Raw genomic sequence first — 20,429 nt, 5'->3', positions numbered from 1 at the left:
AAGGTACTTGTGGAGTATCACGGCTCCCATCGTATGGCATCGAATGCCATATGTAGTGGCATACGATGGCATACGATGCGATGCGATGTTTTACCGATTTTTGAGCATTTTTGCTCAAAAATCGTATGCCATCGAACGGCATCGTATGCCATATGTAGTGGCATACGATGTCATACGATGCGATACGATGTTTTACCGATTTTTGAGCAAAAATGGTCAAAAATCGGTAAAACATCGGATAACATCGTATGCCATATGTAGTGGCATACGATGTCATACGATGCGATACGATGTTTTACCGATTTTTGAGCAAAAATGGTGAAAAATCGGTAAAACATCGCATGGCATTGTATGCCATCGATGCGATACGATGTTTTACCGATTTTTGAGCCATTTTAGCTCAAAAATCGTATGCGATCGCATCGGATGCCATACGATGGCATCCGATGCGATGCGATGGCACCCGATTTTGCACTGAAATGCATCAGAATGCATTGAAATGTGTATTAAAGTAGTGAAATGCCCCCAAATGCCATTTTTCATAGTGCACCACCCCCACTATCAACGTCAACCCGAAGCATGGCGAGCGCAGCGAGCCCGCGAGGGGCAGCGGTACGCGTCCTACGACCTTTTCATACCCCCACTATCCACGTCGGCGTGGAGTTGAGAATAGAATAGTGTGGCGAGCGCAGCGAGCCACCGAGCCCGAAGCGTGGCGAGCGCACGCGGATACCTGTAAAGCCCGCGAGGAGACGCGTATAGCTGTGAAGGTATCCGCGTCCCCTCGCGGGGCTCGCTGCGCTCGCCACGCTTCGGGCTTGGTGGCTCGCTGCGCTCGCCACACTATTCTATTCTCAACTCCACGCCGAAGTGGATAGTGGGGGTATGAAAAGGTCGTAGGACGCGTACCGCCGCCCCTCGCGGGCTCGCTGCGCTCGCCACGCTTCGGGTTGACGTTGATAGTGGGGGTGGTGCACTATGAAAAATGGCATTTGGGGGCATTTCACTACTTTAATACACATTTCAATGCATTCTGATGCATTTCAGTGCAAAATCGGGTGCCATCGCATCGCATCGGATGCCATCGTATGGCATCCGATGCGATCGCATACGATTTTTGAGCTAAAATGGCTCAAAAATCGGTAAAACATCGTATCGCATCGATGGCATACGATGCCATGCGATGTTTTACCGATTGTACACCATTTTTGCTCAAAAATCGGTAAAACATCGCATCGCATCATATGACATTGTATGCCACTACATATGGCATACGATGTTATCCGATGTTTTACCGATTTTTCACCATTTTTGCTCAAAAATCGGTAAAACATCGTATCGCATCGTATGACATCGTATGCCACTACATATGGCATACAATGTTATACGATGTTTTACCGATTTTTGACCATTTTTGCTCAAAAATCGGTAAAACATCGTATCGCATCGTATGACATCGTATGCCACTACATATGGCATACGATGTTATGCGATGGCATACGATTTTTGAGCTAAAATAGTCAAAAATCGGTAAAACATCGCATCGCATCGTATGCCATCGTATGCCACATGCGATGCGATGCGATTTTTAGCATACGATCTGTATACGATGCAGGTCGTGGGAGCCGTGATACTCCACAAGTACCCACCTGAACAGCCCATACAACATGCTAACCTATTGGCCCACCTTAGTCCCTTGCAATACGCATCACACCCCCTATATAAAGGGGCGCAGACGCCATTTTACCCTTTGAAAGGGTAAGGCATTTGAGATGGAGAGGAGGATTGGTTAGGTGCAGAGGAGTCAGAGGGACAGCCAGCTTGGGCCCAAATACCCCAACCACTGGGAGAGGTAGGGAAGTGAGAGGCAGCACTGCCAGAGGCAGGACAGGGAGAGCCAGCATGCTACCAGCAAGAGCTGCGCCAGGGAGAGGCCACATGGTGGAAGCTGAGCATGTGGCTATGGAGGATGAGGAGGAAGCAGGCACAAGCCAGGTGTCCTCACAGGAGGAACAGAGTGCCAGGCACACAGAGGAGGAGCTGCAAGAGGGGGATTTCTCTGAGGTGGACTGGCCTGTGCAGAAGGCAGATGAAGCTGACTTGGAGGTGCTGGGGGAAGAACCAGGACAGGAGGAGGAGGAGGAAGAGGGTGAGGCTGAAAATGTGGAGGAGGATGATGCAGCTCGTACAGCTAGTGGGAGGAAAGTTCTCTTATGAGGAGAATATGGCCCTGGTGCGTGCACTCTTGCCCCTGTATGACTGCCTACTTGGTCCTCACCATCACCGCACAAGTGTGGCAAGGAAGAAGGGGATATGGGACAGTATCACCTCCGCGGTAAATGCAGTTAGCACACACAAGAGTTGTGTGCGCAAACGTCAAAAAGCGATACAATGACATCAAGCGCCTCCTCAAAGCCAAGCTTGCCCTGGAGAAGAAAGAGGCCTGTCGCACAGGAGGTGGCCCTAGGCAGGAGGTCCGCTTTAAGGCCTATGAGAGGCTGCTACGCCGAATCATCCCACCGGAGGTGCTTCCAGGCATCCACATTGCCGACACAGACAGGCCCCCCACTCCACCACCAACACATGTCAACTACACATTTTGCTATGTCATGTGCGCATGCTATTATGTTGCTATGCTTTATGTGTCCAAAAGATTGCTGTGTGTGGAACTACATATCCCAGCAAAATCACATTTTGCTACCTTGCATTGCTAAATAATGGAGTGTGCATATTGCTGCGTTATGTAGTTCCACAGATCCAATTAATGTGTGCTGCCCTAATCACTGTAGGCCTGCAGTGTACTTGATTGTTAATCCATATCATTCCTCTGGGTAGTTGGAAAAGCACTTTACAGTCACTTTTACATGTGTAATCTGCTGGTCTTTCCTGTTATTTGCAAGTGGAGTCAAAATCTCGTTCACAGTCATAATACTGAAATAACCACTTTAGTTCAAAGTCTTCACATTCCTTATGTAATCATATCAGAGTAAAAAAGTTTGATTTAGGTAAAGTTTTTATCAGCATATTTGAAAAAGTGACAGTGACTCTTTTCTCATGTGTAGGTCCTTCACAACCGATGCCTGAACCTACGAATCCCATGCAAAATATGGACGACATGAGTAAAATCATCCTGGAGACGGTGCCATCGTTGGAACCTGCACAAAACCAAGCACACCCAGTCAATGAGGCCTCCTATACGCAGTCACATAGGCAGCAGCCCCCAATCATTGCAGCCACCAACACCCCCACTAGTGCAGAGGAGTTGGCGCAATCCATCTATCTTTTTAAGGGGAAACAACTAGCTTTCATGGAGGTGCAGACCACCCAACTAGAAACCGTGAAGGGGTATGTGCGTAACATAGTTCTGCAAATGAGAGAAATTTCTCAAAGTGTCGGGCTAATGTAGGGACACAAATTCGTCTTGTCTCCACATTAGACACACGCTTAGCAGAAATTGGCCAAGCCATTCAGGGTCAAACTACTAATTTTATAGCACTAAATGCCAATATGGTTGAACAGACCCAAGCTATTAATGGCCAAACAACTGCGTTGATGTCTCTACAAATGCAAATCAGCCTCAGTGCAACTACTTTGTTAGGTCAGCATCAAACCACATCTACCCAAAGCAGTAGTATGTCCTCCACACCCATGAGTGGGTCCCCCACTACTCCCCCACGGCGTAGTGTCCATACTAGGGGTGGTGGTGCCACTAGTGGTAAGGGTGCTTATACCCAGGCTGTATTCAAACATGAATAATGTTCTTTGCATTTACATGTGTATCGTTCTTTCTTTTTTTCCTTCACTCATGCAGTGATTGTTCCTGCAAATTTTTGATATGCTATGGCCTATGGCTAAATTTTTCTGCAAGTAAAAATTATTTGCATCCAGCAAACTTGTTGTCATTCTTTACAAATTATTACCCACACTGTTCTATTATGTATTGTCAACTAGTCACATTTTAGCAGACACGGGACTTTGGGTTGTGTGTGCTTATTTGTCATGGAATTTTAAGGAAATAGTCACATTTGAAGGGGATAAGCATTGGGAATTGCATACTGTATGTAGGCGCCACTTGTTTTGCAACATTTCAACCACCTCTGATCAATGATCCATGTCACCTCCATCCATTAAGCCTATGTTAATTTGTATTTGCCAACATTTGCACACACTGAAAACTACAGTACTTACTTGACATTGTTATAGGTGTTATCATGTTGCCAGGCATAAAGTATGCTGTGGTGGGGTAGCTTTCAGGTGTTGCCCATTATTGTTGGTCTGCTTCTGGGCAAATAACATGGACAGGGAAAAATGTAATGTTACCAATGTATGTGTGTTACAGGTTCCCCATTACTATTCATTGTACACACACAAATTACCTGTGAAATGCTGCAGGATCATCCGTCTACGAACCACATCCCCCCTCCATGTACTTCGCACTACAACATCAGTAGTTTGAGCTTCCTGCATGACTGCTGCAGGGGCCACATCTACATAATTTGGTTGACCCAAAGCTATATTATGCAGCATACAGCAAGCCTGGACAACCAAAACCACTTTGGCAGGGTGGTATAGTGTACCTGCTGACCTGTCCAAACACCGAAATCGGCTTTTCAGCACCCCAAAGGTGCGTTCCACTACATTGCAGGTAGCAATTTGTGCAGCATTGTAGCGGTGCTGTGTAGGGCTTTGTGGGTTCCGCAGAGGTGTCATGAGCCACGAATGACACCCATATCCTGGGTCACCTAACATGTAAAGGGATTTGTGTGGTCACATATCATGTGGGTAATTGGTACATAATAGTAGCAGCCTATACTATATTGTTTGGACTGGTATAAAGAATTACAACAGAAATGACTCTTGATTAGAAGATTACACACATGGATGTTAAAGGTAAAGACATAGGTAAGCAAACAGCATGTAAACAGTGGTAAGTGACTTACCAATTAGCCAGCCCTCTGGCATGGTGTTGTTGTGGAAACGGTCCCAGAGAGCTGAGTGCCGCAGGATATAGGCATCGTGGCAGTTCCCGGGGTAGCCTGCAACCACACTGAGAATTCTGAGGTTGGCATCGCAGACCACCTGCACATTGAGGGAATGTCTGCCACTGCGATTGACATAGACATGCTCCCTCACGTGCGGGGCCCGAATCCCAATGTGGGTGCAGTCTATGGCTCCCAGCACATTTGGAAATGCTGAGAGCCGATAGAATGCCACCTTCAGGTCCTGCCACTCGGACTCACAACGTGGGAATGTGATATATGTGCGCCACAGCTTCTTTAATGCATTTAACACTTGAGAAAAATGTTTAGAGAAAGTGGCTTGTGACACCCCCAAGGCCCATGAGCTCACAGACTGAGTGGAGCCTGTGGCAAACAAGTGGAGGGCGCACATTAATTTCTGCAGCCCAGACACTGCATAGCTGGCCCCCCCACAAGGGTCCAAATCATCTCTCACCTGCTCATATAAGTTCAACAGGTTCTGTCGGTTCAACCTAAACATCTCCACCACCTGTTGATCAGAGAGGGAGTCCAGGTACACCCTAGCACGGTACCGGCGAGAAGCACGGAGTGGTCGGGGTACCTGGATCTGGTGGGCAGCAGCAAAAAAGAAAACGGCCGTTTTTGCGATAAAAATCGCCAAAAACCCAACATCGATCTCTAATAAATGTCACCCAGTGTGTATGGGCCTTTCCGCCTCCTGAAAATCTTTTGCTGTTTGAGGAAAATGGCTACAAGTCCATACACACTGGGTGACTATGCCCAGTGTGTATTGACAGCGATGATGCCAATCATCACTGGGGGGAAAGCCGCTCAGTCCATACACACTGAGCGGCTTTCCCCTGCCTGGCACCGATGGAGGGGGGAGGACGGTGTTGCATAGCGCAGCCCTATGCAAAGCCGTCCTGAAAGCCGCTCATCTGCTGGTATAACCAACAGATGAGCGGCTTTCCCGGCGATGTTGCAGGATCGCGCAGCAGTGCTCACCGCTCATCGCCAGACCATACACACTGGGCGGCTTTGAGCTAAAAGCTGCTGAAACCTGCTGTTTTGAGCTACTTTCAGCTCAAAGTTGCCCAGTGTGTATGGGCCTTAAGTATGTACACACTACTTTGGTGAAAGATATATCTATCAAAGATTTTAGCAAAGTCTTTTGAAATGAAAATCTTCTAGTGTGCGTGGGCCTTTAAGGCCCATACACACTGTGCGACTTTGAGCTGAAAGCCGCTCAAAACAGCCTGTTTGAGTGTCTTTCAGCTCAAAGCCGCCAGTAGTGCACGCAGGGGGGGTTTCTGAGTACACAGAAACCCCTTAGATGTCTAACAGCCCTAGGCTGAAAGCTGAGGATCTCCTCTTTCCATAGGTAAAAGAATTTTAAAAATCGGCACTTGGGAACCGAAGATATCTGACATCAAAGCAGTGGTCCCCATACAAGCCTGTTAATTGCTCTCCTCAGTCAGATATTTCAGGTTCTGTCTAACTTAGAGCTTTTCTGAGGGTATATTCCAAAAGCTGGGACTCTCCCCCTTTGATGGACATTAGCAGCTTGTCTCTACTATTCCCAGAACCAGAGATATCAGCCTTCCAGCAGCTGGTTACTGCTCCAGCTCCACACACCTGGTATGTAGTTTTATATGCTCTTTGGCAGATTGCTCTGCCTCCTGAACTCTGATCCCCTAGTCCCCAGTACCATTTGGTAGGTGGGATTCTCTCGTTTTTAATTCCTTTAAAATCTAAGAAATCTCTGCAGTCAAGCAAGCTGTCCTCCCACCAGAAATTATGAAAAATAAGTACACTCCACTATGCACCCCTCCTCTGCGTATTAAACATCCTCTACCACCCTGGAAGTTATGTATCAGGGCCCCTTCATTAAGACCAATGCCTCCTTCTCCCACCTCATCTCCCACCATCTGTGCAGTAAAGGGGTAAATAGTGGAAATTACGGTACTTCTTTACTTTCACGGCGCCAGCATGGCGCCGCGCGTCAGAGTCCCCTTGCGGGGCTCGCTTCGCTCGCCCACGCTGCAGGCTCGGTGGCTCGCTACGCTCGCCACGCTTATTAAAATCAACTCCATGCCAACATGGATAGTGGAGGTATGAACTATCCATGTTGGCATGGCGTTAACTTCGTTTATTTTACTTAGTTCGTGGCGAGCGTAACCCGGAAGTAGCGCGGCGCCATGCTGGCGCCATGAAAGTAAAGAAGTACCGAAATTACTGATCCTAGCCCTACATGCTGCGTGAAACAAAGGAAGGTCTTGATGGCGCTGAACTTGTGTGTCCCACGAAATGTATAGTTCTCGTGATGTGGAGAAAATAAGTAAAAATATATGGAAAAATTGTGTTAGAATTTCCAAAAATTAGGGCTAAACCACACATTGAAGATTTTAATATTTTGCTACTGCACATTACAATTTAGTAAAAACAAGATTGGTACAATAGACTCGCTATTTTAACATATTACCTGTTAAAGCACTCAGACATAGACAATTTTTTAATAAGAATTTATTATTTAAATTCATGATCTAGAAACAAAATACTGTAGAAAAATGTTTGACTGTTGAATGTTGGAAAATGAAAACAGTATGTGATTTTTATTATGATGTTACAGTAACATTTTTTTAAAGATATTGATAACTAGAAATGTTGTGGCTTTATTTCATAGAAAAACATACGGAAATGTTCATTTTTGGATTTGAAGACAGTGTATTAAATAACATATTCTGGTCTGCCATTAACAATAATCTTGCTACAGAATATTGTAGAATACAAGAAATTAAACCTCAGCACAATAGCACAATTTTGTAGATTGCATTTCCCATTGTATCCATTGAAAAAATATATTTCCATTTTTCGCTGTATTCTGTTGTATTCTCAGTTACACCAATGCGGTTTTTCATTATATTTACAAAAACAAAATTGCACAACATTCAAATTGATGACTCCAAATGTGTATTTTGTGCTATGATCATGTTAGCAAGCTCAGCTTTGCTTTCTAAAAGAAAAAAAAAAACATAAAATATACATTATTAGACATGAGAGCATAAGATATATCTAAAGAGACATAATAGAAAGAGAAAGAGAAATTGAGTTTAAAATTTGTTAATGCCCTTTAGAGAAATAAATTAAATATAAAATCATTGCTTACACCTCCTGCGGTTCTACGAGCTCACAAGTTAGGTGACTTCAGAGCTTGTTGTATTTATTATGTGGAAAGGGGAATTACAGCGTGGGATCTCTCTGGAATCAATGTTGTCATGCCTCTTTCCCTCAATGGCATATATCTTATTAAAAATATAGGAGAGGGGTGCCAACTCAGAGTATGGCAATGGAGTAAGGTGTTGGTGAAAGATATTGGAGTATGTGAACACATTCAGAGATTTATTTCATGATCTATCTATCTATCTACTTGTGGTGATCAGTCCGGCACTCTATTTTAGAGTAATACAGCTACCTGGGTGCCCTCTGGAGAAATTGTATAACTTCGGCACAGACACAGGCAGCGGCACTCCCAGGGATTTTTCAAAGTGCTTTTATAAGTGTACCGACGTTTCAGTGTTCTGAAATCCACAAATTGAATTGAAAGGGTTCAATCCACAAACAATTGTTTTTTCACCTTTAAAACGGGGTCCCAGAACCCCGAAACATCGTTGCGCCGAAGTTGTATATATATATATATATATATATATATATATATATATATATATATATATATATATATATATATATATATATATATATATATATATATATATATAAACATATATATAGTTTCTTGGCTTTGAACAACGTTTCAATATCTAAACAATGACAATATCGTTTAGATATTGAAACGTTGTTCAATAAAAAGCCTTTTTGACTTCAATGATTTTGGCTGGAGTGCTGCACACCAAGAAACTCTATATTGCATCCGCAAGTGAGGGCACCCACATATCACCGACTACGGAGAAAGTGCCTGGCTGTTTGTGTTTTATATATATATGAAATGATGTGTGGCACTCGCATTGACTGAAGAATAGATGAGTCGAGATAAGTATATATATATATATATATATATATATATATGAAAATGGAAAGTACCTAACTGTCCGCGCCCTAGTAGTGAGTAGCAGCAACTCTGAAAGTCCCCTGTTAGCCGGGACTCAAGACAGATAGAGATACAAAAATGGAACAGAGTGCGCTTAGAGGTGAAGGTACACAACTTTTTTTCCTCAGTTATAAAATGTATTCAATAAAAAGCCAACACTTCGGCTTATATAGCATGCACAATACATATAGTCATTTTAACAATTGACACAATGTACAATTTTCCAATATAACAGCAGGACCTGCTGTTGTATTGGAAAATTGTACATTGTGTCAATTGTTAAAATGACTATATGTATTGTGTATGCTATATAAGCCGAAGTGTTGGCTTTTTATTGAATACATTTTATAACTGAGGAAAAAAAGTTGTGTACCTTCACCTCTAAGCGCACTCTGTTCCTTTTTTGTATATATATATATATATATATATATATATATATATATATATATATATATATATATATATATATATATATATATATATATATATAGTAGACCTTGAGGACAGCACTCCGTCAAGTGCAATAAGTGGGTGCCTTCCGACCTAGAGATCCCTTAAGGACATCCAGCATACAACTGTTCCACCGGCGGCACTCCCAAATTTATTTGGGAGTGCCGCCGGTGGAACAGTTATATATATATATATATATATATGGTGGCAGAGTCGGCATTACCGCACATAAAAGTAATGTGGAGGATCCAGACCAGGTTTTGGTAGCAGTAGCAGAATCCCAGGTAGATAATCGGCATCACCTGTGATCTCATATACTGTATAAGGGTTTCAAGAGTCTGCTATACTGAGTCTGCCTGTATGCTTCTGCCTGTAATACCCACCGCATATGGATTGAACCTGCTATGCTGTGACTTGCTGACCCTTGCTACTCCTGCCTGACATTTTTCAAACACTGTGACATGGGAGGTAGGAGCTGATTGGTTGGCTGTTTATCATTCTCCATTTTATCACTTTTGAAGCTTAGTACATCTGGCCCTCCGATACAAGGCCAGTAAGCCCAGGTCCAGATGATACTGTATATGAGGGTCAGCAGAAGATGGCTGCCCATCAGCAGCATCTGGCTGAATGAGAGCAGACTTCAGATGACAAATTCAAATGTTGTGTGATGAGTTAAAGTGCTAAAAGTATGGGAGCCAGATCAGGAAAGGCTACTGAAGCTCATCCCAGTGGATGATATAGAAGCATTCCTTTGCACATTTGAGCACACAGCCATGTGGTTAGGATGGCCTGGGGAGGAAGGGTCTGACAGAATGGCTTGTCTAACAGGGGAGGCACATTGAGCTTGTGAATTTAAACTGCCAGTGGTTAAAGTGCCATTGTTTAGGTGCGGAGTTACAAGGAGTTACATTCAGGAAGGGGTTAAACAAGGTTGCAAGAGGCTTCTGTCCCTTCTGTTTCTGTTTTTTTTATTTCTCTTTGCTTGAAGCCCAGGTGCCTGACCTGTTAAAGGGTCCACAAAGTGCAGGTACACAGTGTGCTGCATGATCTGAGAGTGGGCCACTGAGGACAACGTGCAACTGGAAGAAATTACAGAGGAAGTGGACGGATACAGAGTGGAGTGTCAGCAGACTGCAAGACAGCCGGTAACAGCAGAAGACCAGAGGACCAGGTTAAAATCCCTGCTGTCGCTGCTGCAGACTCATCAGGAGTGAGGACACCAGGAGTGTGACAAAGCTGCAGGAACAGATAAGTATCAACTTTCTTATATTTTGATAGAAATTAACTTGTAGTGTGTAATTGCATTGTAATTAAATTTTCTATTGTATACTAGGGGGTTAGTCACAGCGAGGTAGATAAAATGGGTGGGGCCCAGATTGAGAATCTCACTCAGTTCATGTAGTGCAAAATGTATGCTCACCAGGAGGAAAAGTCCCAGTGCGAATACATCTGCAAGAGATGTGAGCAAATGTCCGCCCTGGAAGCCCAGGTCACTGATCTAGAGTGACTCAGCGACTGAGGAATATTTCCAATCTCGAGCAAAGCTTAGATAGAATGGTGGAGGAGTTGCAGATGGGGTTACCGGTTGATGAGATCGAACAGGTAGCCAGCTGGGTCAAGGTCAGCAGGAGGAAAAAGAGGGTCAGGAGGGACAGGCACAACATCTCGAAACTATCACACCCGAATAAATTTGCCCGGTTGGACGAAGTTTCGGTGGAGGATAGTGACGAAATGACAGAGCTGGAGGAGACTGTTCCCTCTAGCAACCAGAGTAGCAGTCCCTCTAGCTCTAACGGAATGAGAGACAGGGAGGTGCAAAGTCAGATAGTGGTGGTAGGGGATTCTATCATCAGGAGAACAGACAGGGCAATCTGCTATCGGGACTGTGATCGCCGTACAATCTGTTGTCTCCCAGGAGCTCAGGTACGGCACATCGCGGACTGAGTAGACAGATTGTTGGGAGGGGCTGGGAGCAACCTGGCGGTCTTGGTACACATCTGTACCAATGACAAATTTAATTGTGGGTGGGATGTCCTCAAGAAAGAGCATAGGGAATTAGTTATGAAATTAAAGGCGAGGACATCTAGGGTAATATTCTCTGAATTATTAACAATGCCACGCTCTAGCAAAGAGAGGCAGAGGGAGATCAGGGAGGTAAACGTGTGGCTAAAGGACTGTTGTAGGAAGGAGGGATTTGTGTTCATGGAACACTGGGCGGACTTCTCGGTCAGGCGCCATCTTTTTTGCCGTGATGGATTGCACCTGAATGAGGAGGGGGCTGCGGTGCTGGGGGGGGGGGATCGTTAGAGGGTTGGAGGAGATTTAGGCGATGGGGGGGTGGGTTTAGCTAGATACTATGGGACCCGAAGTGAGAATAGTAGGATTGGAGTCAAGAATCAATTTGGGGGAGGAAAAGGGGAGGACATAGTTACAGGCAATGTCCGGGGTACTAATAAGGGTAATATCGTGGGTAATTCCCAGGGTGTGCCAGGAATATTATGTAATAACAGTAATCTTGCATTATTACAGCTCTTAGGTACAGATGACCTTAGGGTAGGGGAAGGAGTAAATGACATAGGAAGAAGTTTCAAAACTGTAAATAGGTTGGGCAGTGGGCATGGTGGGGAGAGCTGTAGAGAGTCTACTGAGGGGGAGGTGGGTACGAGGAAGTTAGTAAGGAATACACATAAGTCCAGAGGAGAAATTAAACACAATGTTAGGGATGCAACTAACAATAAACATAAATGCAAGAAGCTTAGCAGGTAAAATTGGGGAACTAGAAAATGTGGTCACTAGGGATGATTATGACATTATTGGTATTACAGAAACATGGTGTAATGAGTCGCACAACTGGGCATTAAGCATGGAGGGATATACACTCTACAGAAAAGACAGGGAAAATAGAAAGGGCGGGGGTGTGTGCCTATATGTAAAAAATAACTTAACATCATGTGAGAAAGAAATGAGCACAGGTACAGAGGAAGATTACATGGAGGCCGTGTGGGCAAAGATAACCGACAATAAAAAAAAAAAACCTAATAAAAAAATGTTAATAGGAGTATGCTATAGACCGCCGAACATAAACGAAAGGGATGAGTCTCTTCTTTTAAACCAAATCAAACAATAATCAGATCAGTATGGTGGTTGCTATACTGCGCTTCCCTTTGGTAGTGTGGTTTGGCGCTGCTTGTGCCTCAGGGGTGTCCTGTATCCCCTGTGGGTCATAAATGTAAAAGAAGAAGGATGGCTCAAGCGCTGCCTATGTTGGTAATGAATACAGATAGAGGTAATTATCACACAAACAGTAAAAGCTCCAACTTGTAATAAGGCATTATTGGATTTGGTATTAACAAATAACATAGATCTAGTTTCAATCTAGTTTCAAACACAAAAGTAATTGAACATCAAGGGAACAGTGACCACAATTTGGTTTCACTGGAAATCAACTTCAGTAAATTACATCATAAAGGATCGGCAAAAATACTAAACTTCAGAAAAGCTAACTTTGAAATATTCAGAGAAGCCTAAAAAATTGTGTGGGAAACTGTTTTTGAGGGGACAAATGCTGAGGAAATGTGGGATACTCTAAAAAATGTACTCGAATCATTAACTATTAAATACTTTTGTACAGTAAATAAGGGTAAATTCAATAAAAAAAAACACCATGGTTGGACAAAAAAGTTAGGTCAGCAATCAACAATAAAACAAGAGCATTTAAATTCTATAAAAATAAGTTAAATGAGGAGGCGTTCACCAAATACAAAGGATCAAACAAAATTTGCAAAGGGGCAATCAAAGTAGCTAAACAGGATTATGAAGAGCGCATAGCCAATGAATGCAAAACTAACCCTAAGAAGTTTTTCAAATACATAAATAGTAAATGTATAATTAAGGACAACATAGGCCCACTAACCAATATCATGGAAAAAAGTTTTACGGAGGATAAGGGAAAAGCAGAACTGTTAAATGAGTTCTTCTCATCAGTGTTTACTAAGGGAGAGCAGACTGTGGAACGTACACATACCACGAATGGGATGAACAAGCCGGACCTCAATATTGATTTCTCTACTGAGGAAATAATATTGAGGCTCAGCAAAATCAAAACAAATAAATCACCTTGATCAGATGGGATTCATCCTAGGGTACTAATGGAATTAATTCACTATCATCAGGAACGGTACCAAAAGACTGGAGAATAGCAGAGGTAGTGCCATCATTCAAAAATGGAAAAAAGGAGGATCCCGCTAATTACAGACCTGTTAGTTTAACATCAATAGTGGGTAAAAATTTGAAGGATTTTTAAGAGATGGTATCCAGGAATATTTAGACCTTCATAGTTTACTCAGTAATAACCAGCTTGGGTTCGTGAAAAAATCGTTCATGCCAAACTAATCTACTTAGTTTCTATGAAGAGTTTAGCAAAAACCTTGATAATGGAAATGCTGTAAATGTGATTTTCCTAGCTTTTGCTAAAGCCTTCGACACAGTACCACACAAGAGGTTGAAAAATAAAATGGAGGACCTGGGATTAGGGGAAAATATATGTAGATGAATAGAAAACTGGCTGTGTAATAGAGAACAAAGAGTGGTCGTGAACAGTGCCGTATCACATATGATACCAGTACTAAGTGGAGAGCCAGCTAAATGGGATTTGTGTGAGTCTGCACGTAATCTTCGGGGTTAGTATACGGTAATTTCGTTCAAACCAACATAACGTGCATGGGGTATATAAATATGGTTAATCGCAGTGTTGGTGGTGCTCCCAGAACAAGTTCAGGAAAACTCTGTTATGGGGGGTTCCTGTATGAGAGTACAGGTAAAAAGACTGACTGTGTATTTTCCGGGGCACTCTTTATTATTTTATTAGTGTTTAATTTGGTTTATTTAAAACCTAGCTTTTAATTCGATATGCCTTAAAACAAGTTGTGCTTAATAAGGAACAATACACCAAAATGTTTTGTGCTTTGCTTATCCAGTAATAATTATATGGATGACAAGTACAGATACTTAAATTATTCTAGCACAATTATCAAAGTAAAGGGTTAGTACAATCTCCCCTTTGGTTTCCCAGGTCATAAGTTAGTAACCAACAATTTTTAAACAAATATATATTGTGGTTTAAACATACAGTTTGCAAAATTTTTACTCAAAAAATAGTAGTAAGTATAAATAACCCCAGTACAGTGTCAGGGGTAAATTTCATGCATTAACGGCTTACAGTCCCAAAAAAGTCTTCCCTTTAATCTTAATTTCTGTGTTAGGAATGCTAATACAGGTCTGAGTGAGTTAGCCAGCTGAATTATTCCATTCATTCTTTGTTGCTACTGTTGCAAATATTATCAAGGTGATAAGCTTTCCTAAAAGGTACATCAGCTACTGTTGCAGTTTAAACAATCAGTGAAAGTGTTGCCACTTCAGTAGTACAATTTCTCTGAGAAGGGAGAGAAAAGGAGACATAGGGCGGTATTCAATGACCTGAATCGTTGGTCACAGCGATTCAGATTTTACATTCGCCAGCCATTCACCGTTTTTTTACGTCGATTCGCCAAGCTTCGGGAGTCGCCGGGACTAGCTGTGTCACCTTCTCACCCCCAACGGCGATTCTCAGCCAATCCGGCGTTTCCCTAAACAGCTTCAGTACTGTAAGAAATCGCAGTGAAATGCAAGAAAAATGCAAATTACCCTGAAAAAACGAGTCCAATACAGCAGACTGCAAAAGCTGTGTAATCTCCTCAAAGGCCAAACGAAGGAGTGAGGTGGGGAGGAGAATCATGGGTAAGTGAGGTGCACCATGGGTAAGAACAGTGCGTTGTGGGAGAAAAAAAAAATACCAGAAAAAATTAAATATATATTTGTATAGCACTTCTACGACCATCACATCACAAAAGGGCAGCAAATAATAATACATTACACTTGCAGAGTTAAATTGAACACTTAAAACCAATTATTTCACAGGTTCCGATAAAAGTTCACCACAAAAAGATGACGAGGGACACTCGGTGAGGAACGGCGATATGAAACAAGAAATAAGAATCGCCAACTTCTCATTGAATACACTTTTGGCGATTCCCGTCGACTACCGGCGAATCCCCATGAAAATCCCTATACACAAAAACCGGCGATTTGTAGAGAATAACATTTGGCGATTGGTGCTTCATTCACCGGTCGTCATCGGCGAATAGAAGACGTTGAATAGGGTGATTCGCTTTTTCAGCTCAAAAAATCGCCGGCACACACGAAAAAAACACAGAATCGCCATAAAACTTGGCGATTCTGCCTCATTGAATACCGCCCATAGGCAGGCAGGTTTAGATCCTGTGAGCCATGTGATTGTGTCACTTAGAAGGGAAGATGAAGGAAAGGATGTGCATTTTCTTTCTTGCTGGGGCCTTTCTGCTTTTCAGTATCATGCAAAAAAAATTTTTTGGCGTCAAATGCTGAATGAGAGTTAGCTCCCTTCGTACCTTCTGCACTTGGGAAGGAAGAAATAGATATAAAGGAGTGTGAACTCTCTGTTCTGTCAGGTATACACTGCTCAGAGTGTTTCTGTTGCAAATGTATGCAGCGCAGAAGGGACACCCGGCTGTTCTGACAGAGATTGTTCACACTGAACCCACGTTAGATAGAGGAGTTCAGAAGTGTCGCGTACCTCATAAAAGATAGAATGTTTGGGTTATTCACCATGACATCATTCCGCTGCCTGGCATTTGCCGTGTCGGCATCGAATGCCCAATGAGAGATAAATGTCATGTGTCACCCATACAGAATAAACATAGGTTACAGTTTTCTGCTGTTCTGACCCCTGTGCAAATATTAATTCTGATGTTATTAACACTTGCAGAAAATATATTAAGCTGTGGGTGCCAAAATGAGAGAAACCGTAGAGCTGGAAAGCAGGGAGAGGTAGCTTGTTAAAGTTGAGAATGTACTTAATTGGCTATTGGCATACAATTAGATTTAAATAAATGTTAGCGCCGTTGAACCTGGGGAAAATATAGCTAGTGACAGTCCATATGAGAAGAAGATAATAATACTTGTAAATTACTGACAGCCCGTAGGTTTTTGGACTGCTATAGCAATATAGGTCATAGAAGCGTCCGTTTGCTGTCTGCAGCCCATCAAATACTGGGTCCAATTAACACTGGTTCCTTTATCTATGAGTCAGGGTATAATGAACAACGGATCTCCGTTTGTTGGAATATACAATTTACCATCAAATCAGATATGGATACGTGCTATATAAACAGCTGTAGATTATGCCTTCACTAGGCGCTGCGTACTCACGGACCAGGTTACGGCAATAGCGGTGGGTGAACCCTGCCGGGAGTCAGTCCCCGTGTCTCTCACTCACATCTCTGTGAGACTGTCAGCGTCGGGACCCGTACTTGTTTCAGCTGTGGGCTGTGCCTTCAATAGGCGTTATGTACTCACTGAGCCCGGTCACGGCGGTGTCGGTAGGGAGACTTTGTCGGGAGTCAGCCTCTGTGTCCCTCGCTCACATCTCCTGTGAGACTGTCAGCGTGGGGACCGGAAGTGACGTGGGATCCTTCCTGCTCCGGTACCTGTCTCCAAAAGGTACTCCCAGCTCGTCATTCTTCAGCCGATGCAGCAGACCTTCCGCCTCTTCCCTACCAAGAGTACTCAGATGTATTCAGCAAGTCTGGCGCTGATATTCTACCTCCTCACAGACCGTGGGATTGCCCTATCGACCTTATTCCAGGCAAAGAACCACCCAGAGGTAGAACCTATCCTCTCTCTCTTCCAGAGACTCAAGCCATGACCGACTACATCAAGGAAAATCTGGCAAAGGGATTCATCCGTCCTTCGACTTCTCCTGCTGGTGCAGGATTCTTCTTCGTAAAGAAGAAGGATGGAGGTCTACGTCCCTGCATTGATTATCGCGGCCTCAATGACATCACAGTAAAGAACAGATACCCATTGCCCCTCATCACCGAGCTGTTTGACCGTGTCAGCGGTGCAACCATCTTCACGAAACTCGACTTGAGGGGCGCATATAATCTCATCCGCATACGAGAGGGCGACGAGTGGAAGACAGCGTTTAATACCAGAGACGGCCACTATGAGTACCTCGTCATGCCCTTCGGGCTCAGCAATGCCCCAGCCGTGTTCCAGCACTATGTCAATGAGATTTTTCGGGACATTCTGTATCGGCATGTAGTCGTATATCTCGACGACATTTTAATCTACGCCAATAACATCACAGAACATCGTTATTGGGTCAAAGAGGTTCTGTCCCGGCTGCGAGCTAATCATCTCTACTGCAAACTGGAGAAGTGTGTCTTCGAGGTGAAGTCTATACCCTTCCTAGGGTACATTGTCTCCGGTTCTGGCCTACAAATGGACCCAGGAAAACTGCAGGCCATCCAAGATTGGCCAATTCCCTCTTCGCTGAAAGGTATTCAACGATTCCTGGGTTTTGCCAATTATTACAGAAAATTCATACGTAACTTCTCTTCTATTGTGGCACCCATCACTGCCCTAACAAAGAAAGGGTCTAATCCAGCGAAGTGGCCGGCAGAAGCCATCGAAGCCTTCCATCTGTTGAAGCAGAGGTTCACTTCAGCTCCTGTGTTAAGACAGCCTGACACCACCTTGCCCTTTATTCTCGAGGTTGACGCCTCAACCGTGGGTGTTGGGGCAGTCCTCTCGCAGAAAGCGCCCGATGGTCGTCTTCATCCCTGTGGGTTCTACTCTCGTAAGTTCCTGCCCGCAGAGCGTAACTATGCCATCGGCGATCAAGAGCTCCTCGCCATCAAGCTGGCATTAGAAGAATGGAGATATCTTCTAGAGGGCGCTGTCCATGAGATCACCATTATCACAGACCACAAGAATCTTCTGTATCTCAAGTCTGCTCAATGTTTAAATCCCCGTCAAGCCAGATGGACACTCTTCTTTTCTAGGTTCCGATTCAAGCTGTCATTCTGTGCAGGGACACAAAATCGAAAAGCTGATGCCCTTTCCCGCTCATGGGAGCAAGATAGTGAGTCAAAGTCCACACATCAACATTTCATTATTGATCCAGTGGCCTTCTCCACAATGGGAGTTTCAAATCTCACGCCCCCTACAGGGAAAAGATATGTAAAGCCAGCTCTAAGGAAGAAGTTGCTTTGTTGGGCGCATTCTTCAAATTTCGCTGGCCATGCAGGCATTCAGAAAACTTACGAGTTTATCACCAGGTCCTACTGGTGGCCGTCCCTCAAACAGGATGTACAGGACTTTGTCTCCTCTTGTGCCAAATGTGCTCAGCACAAGACCAGTCGTCAGTCTCCTCCTGGGCAATTGATGCCACTGTCAGTGCCACATCGTCCTTGGACGCATATATCTATGGACTTTGTAACTGATCTTCCAGAGTCTGACAAGTTCACCACCATCTGGGTGATTGTTGACCGGTTCACCAAGATGGCTCACTTTGTTCCCCTCACCGGTCTTCCGTCAGCTTCCAAGCTGTCCCAGCTCTTCGTCAACGAGATATTCAAGCTTCATGGGCTGCCTCTTGAAATCATCTCCGATAGAGGAGTCCAATTCGTAGCCAAGTTCTGGCGAAGCCTGTGCTCCCTGCTTCAAATCAAGCTAAAGTTCTCCACAGCCTATCACCCTCAAACAAATGGCCAAACGGAGAGGGTGAATCAGGACCTTGAAGCATTTCTCCGCACATATGTCTCTTCCTCCCAAGATGACTGGGCTCAACTTCTTCCATGGGCAGAATTCTGCCATAATAACCAATATCATTCTTCATCAAATGTCACTCCATTTCTTGCCAACTATGGGTTTCATCCTCGAGTTCCTGACTTCACTCTGCAACCTGTGTCCTCTGTTCCAGCGGTCGACACGACCATCCGGCAATTCGTCAAATCCTGGAAGCTCATTCGTTCTTCACTCCTGAAAGCTTCAAGCAGGTACAAAAAATTTGCCGACAGGAAACGCAGAGCTGTGCCAGCCCTCCGTCCAGGAGATCGTGTCTGGTTGTCAACCAAGAATCTTCGATTGAGAGTGCCATCTATGAAGTTCGCTCCCCGATATATTGGTCCATTCCCAGTTGAGCTAGTCGTCAATCCTGTGGCTTACAAACTCAAGTTGCCGCCTTATTTGAAAGTGCCAGCTACATTCCACATTTCGCTGCTCAAGCCGCTGGTTCTGAATCGCTTTCATTCCAAGCTCCTAAAGGCTCCTAAGGTTTGCACCCAGCGTGGAACAGAATATGAGGTCAGTAAAATCTTGGACTCTCGCATCCGATATGGTCGTCTGCAGTATTTGATCGATTGGAAGGGCTACGGCCCCGAAGAACGATCATGGACCAATGCCATCTATGTCCATGCTCCCAGACTCATCCGGGCGTTCCACTCCAAGTTTCCCCGCAAGCCTAAAAGGTGTCCTGGGGCCACCCTTAAAGGGGGGGTGCTGTCACGATCCGAGCTGTCAGACAGACTTTCTTACCGGCTAAGTGCCTCCGCAGGTTCAGCTTGCGGTCCAGACGTCATCTCTGCCGGCGTCCTGTCTGCCGTGCGCCATCATTGCTGCCACCTTCCAGTCCTCTCAGCGCTGCTGAGTCCGCGGCTGCGCGGCGCACCGCTCTCCTGACCTCCAGTGACAGTACTCAGTGCACGGCAATCCGTCCGCCGCCATTGCTCCCAGTATCCAGCATGGTGTGCACAAACACACTTTCCCGCCATAGCAGACATGGGGGCTGCCATGTTCTTCCCAGTCACATGTTTGCTCTGTCCAATCCTGAGGGTTCTGATCTCCCAGTCATACCTGCCCGGCCAATCCTGGCCACTCAGTGAGTATAAGTATGCTGGGAGCTCTCAGAACCTTTGCTAGTGCTACAGTTGTCTCCAGTGTATGGTCAGCTGTCCTTGTCTCCGTGCAAGTGTATT

General features: G+C 44.3%; 1 protein-coding gene across 2 annotated transcripts in view; it reads right to left on the bottom strand.

Annotated features, from left to right (window-relative positions):
- Positions 1-7,501: 7,501 nt before the first annotated feature.
- FMN2 (formin 2) overlaps positions 7,502-20,429 on the bottom strand; it is a 454,592-nt gene continuing 441,664 nt past the window's right edge. The window contains exon 18 of one of the 2 annotated variants that reach the window (XM_083176392.1): positions 7,502-7,992. In XM_083176392.1, coding sequence (XP_083032518.1) covers positions 7,966-7,992 — 27 coding nt within the window. In that variant the 3' untranslated portion in view covers positions 7,502-7,965. The remainder of the gene's footprint in view (positions 7,993-20,429) is intronic. The other variant, XM_083176393.1, reaches the window with a different exon arrangement.

Source organism: Crinia signifera, chromosome 3 (assembly GCF_055691185.1).
Source record: "Crinia signifera chromosome 3, ASM5569118v1, whole genome shotgun sequence".
Taxonomy (NCBI): domain Eukaryota; kingdom Metazoa; phylum Chordata; class Amphibia; order Anura; family Myobatrachidae; genus Crinia; species Crinia signifera.
Note: the sequence above shows the minus strand (reverse complement) of the source record. Positions and strands in the feature narration are given on the sequence as shown.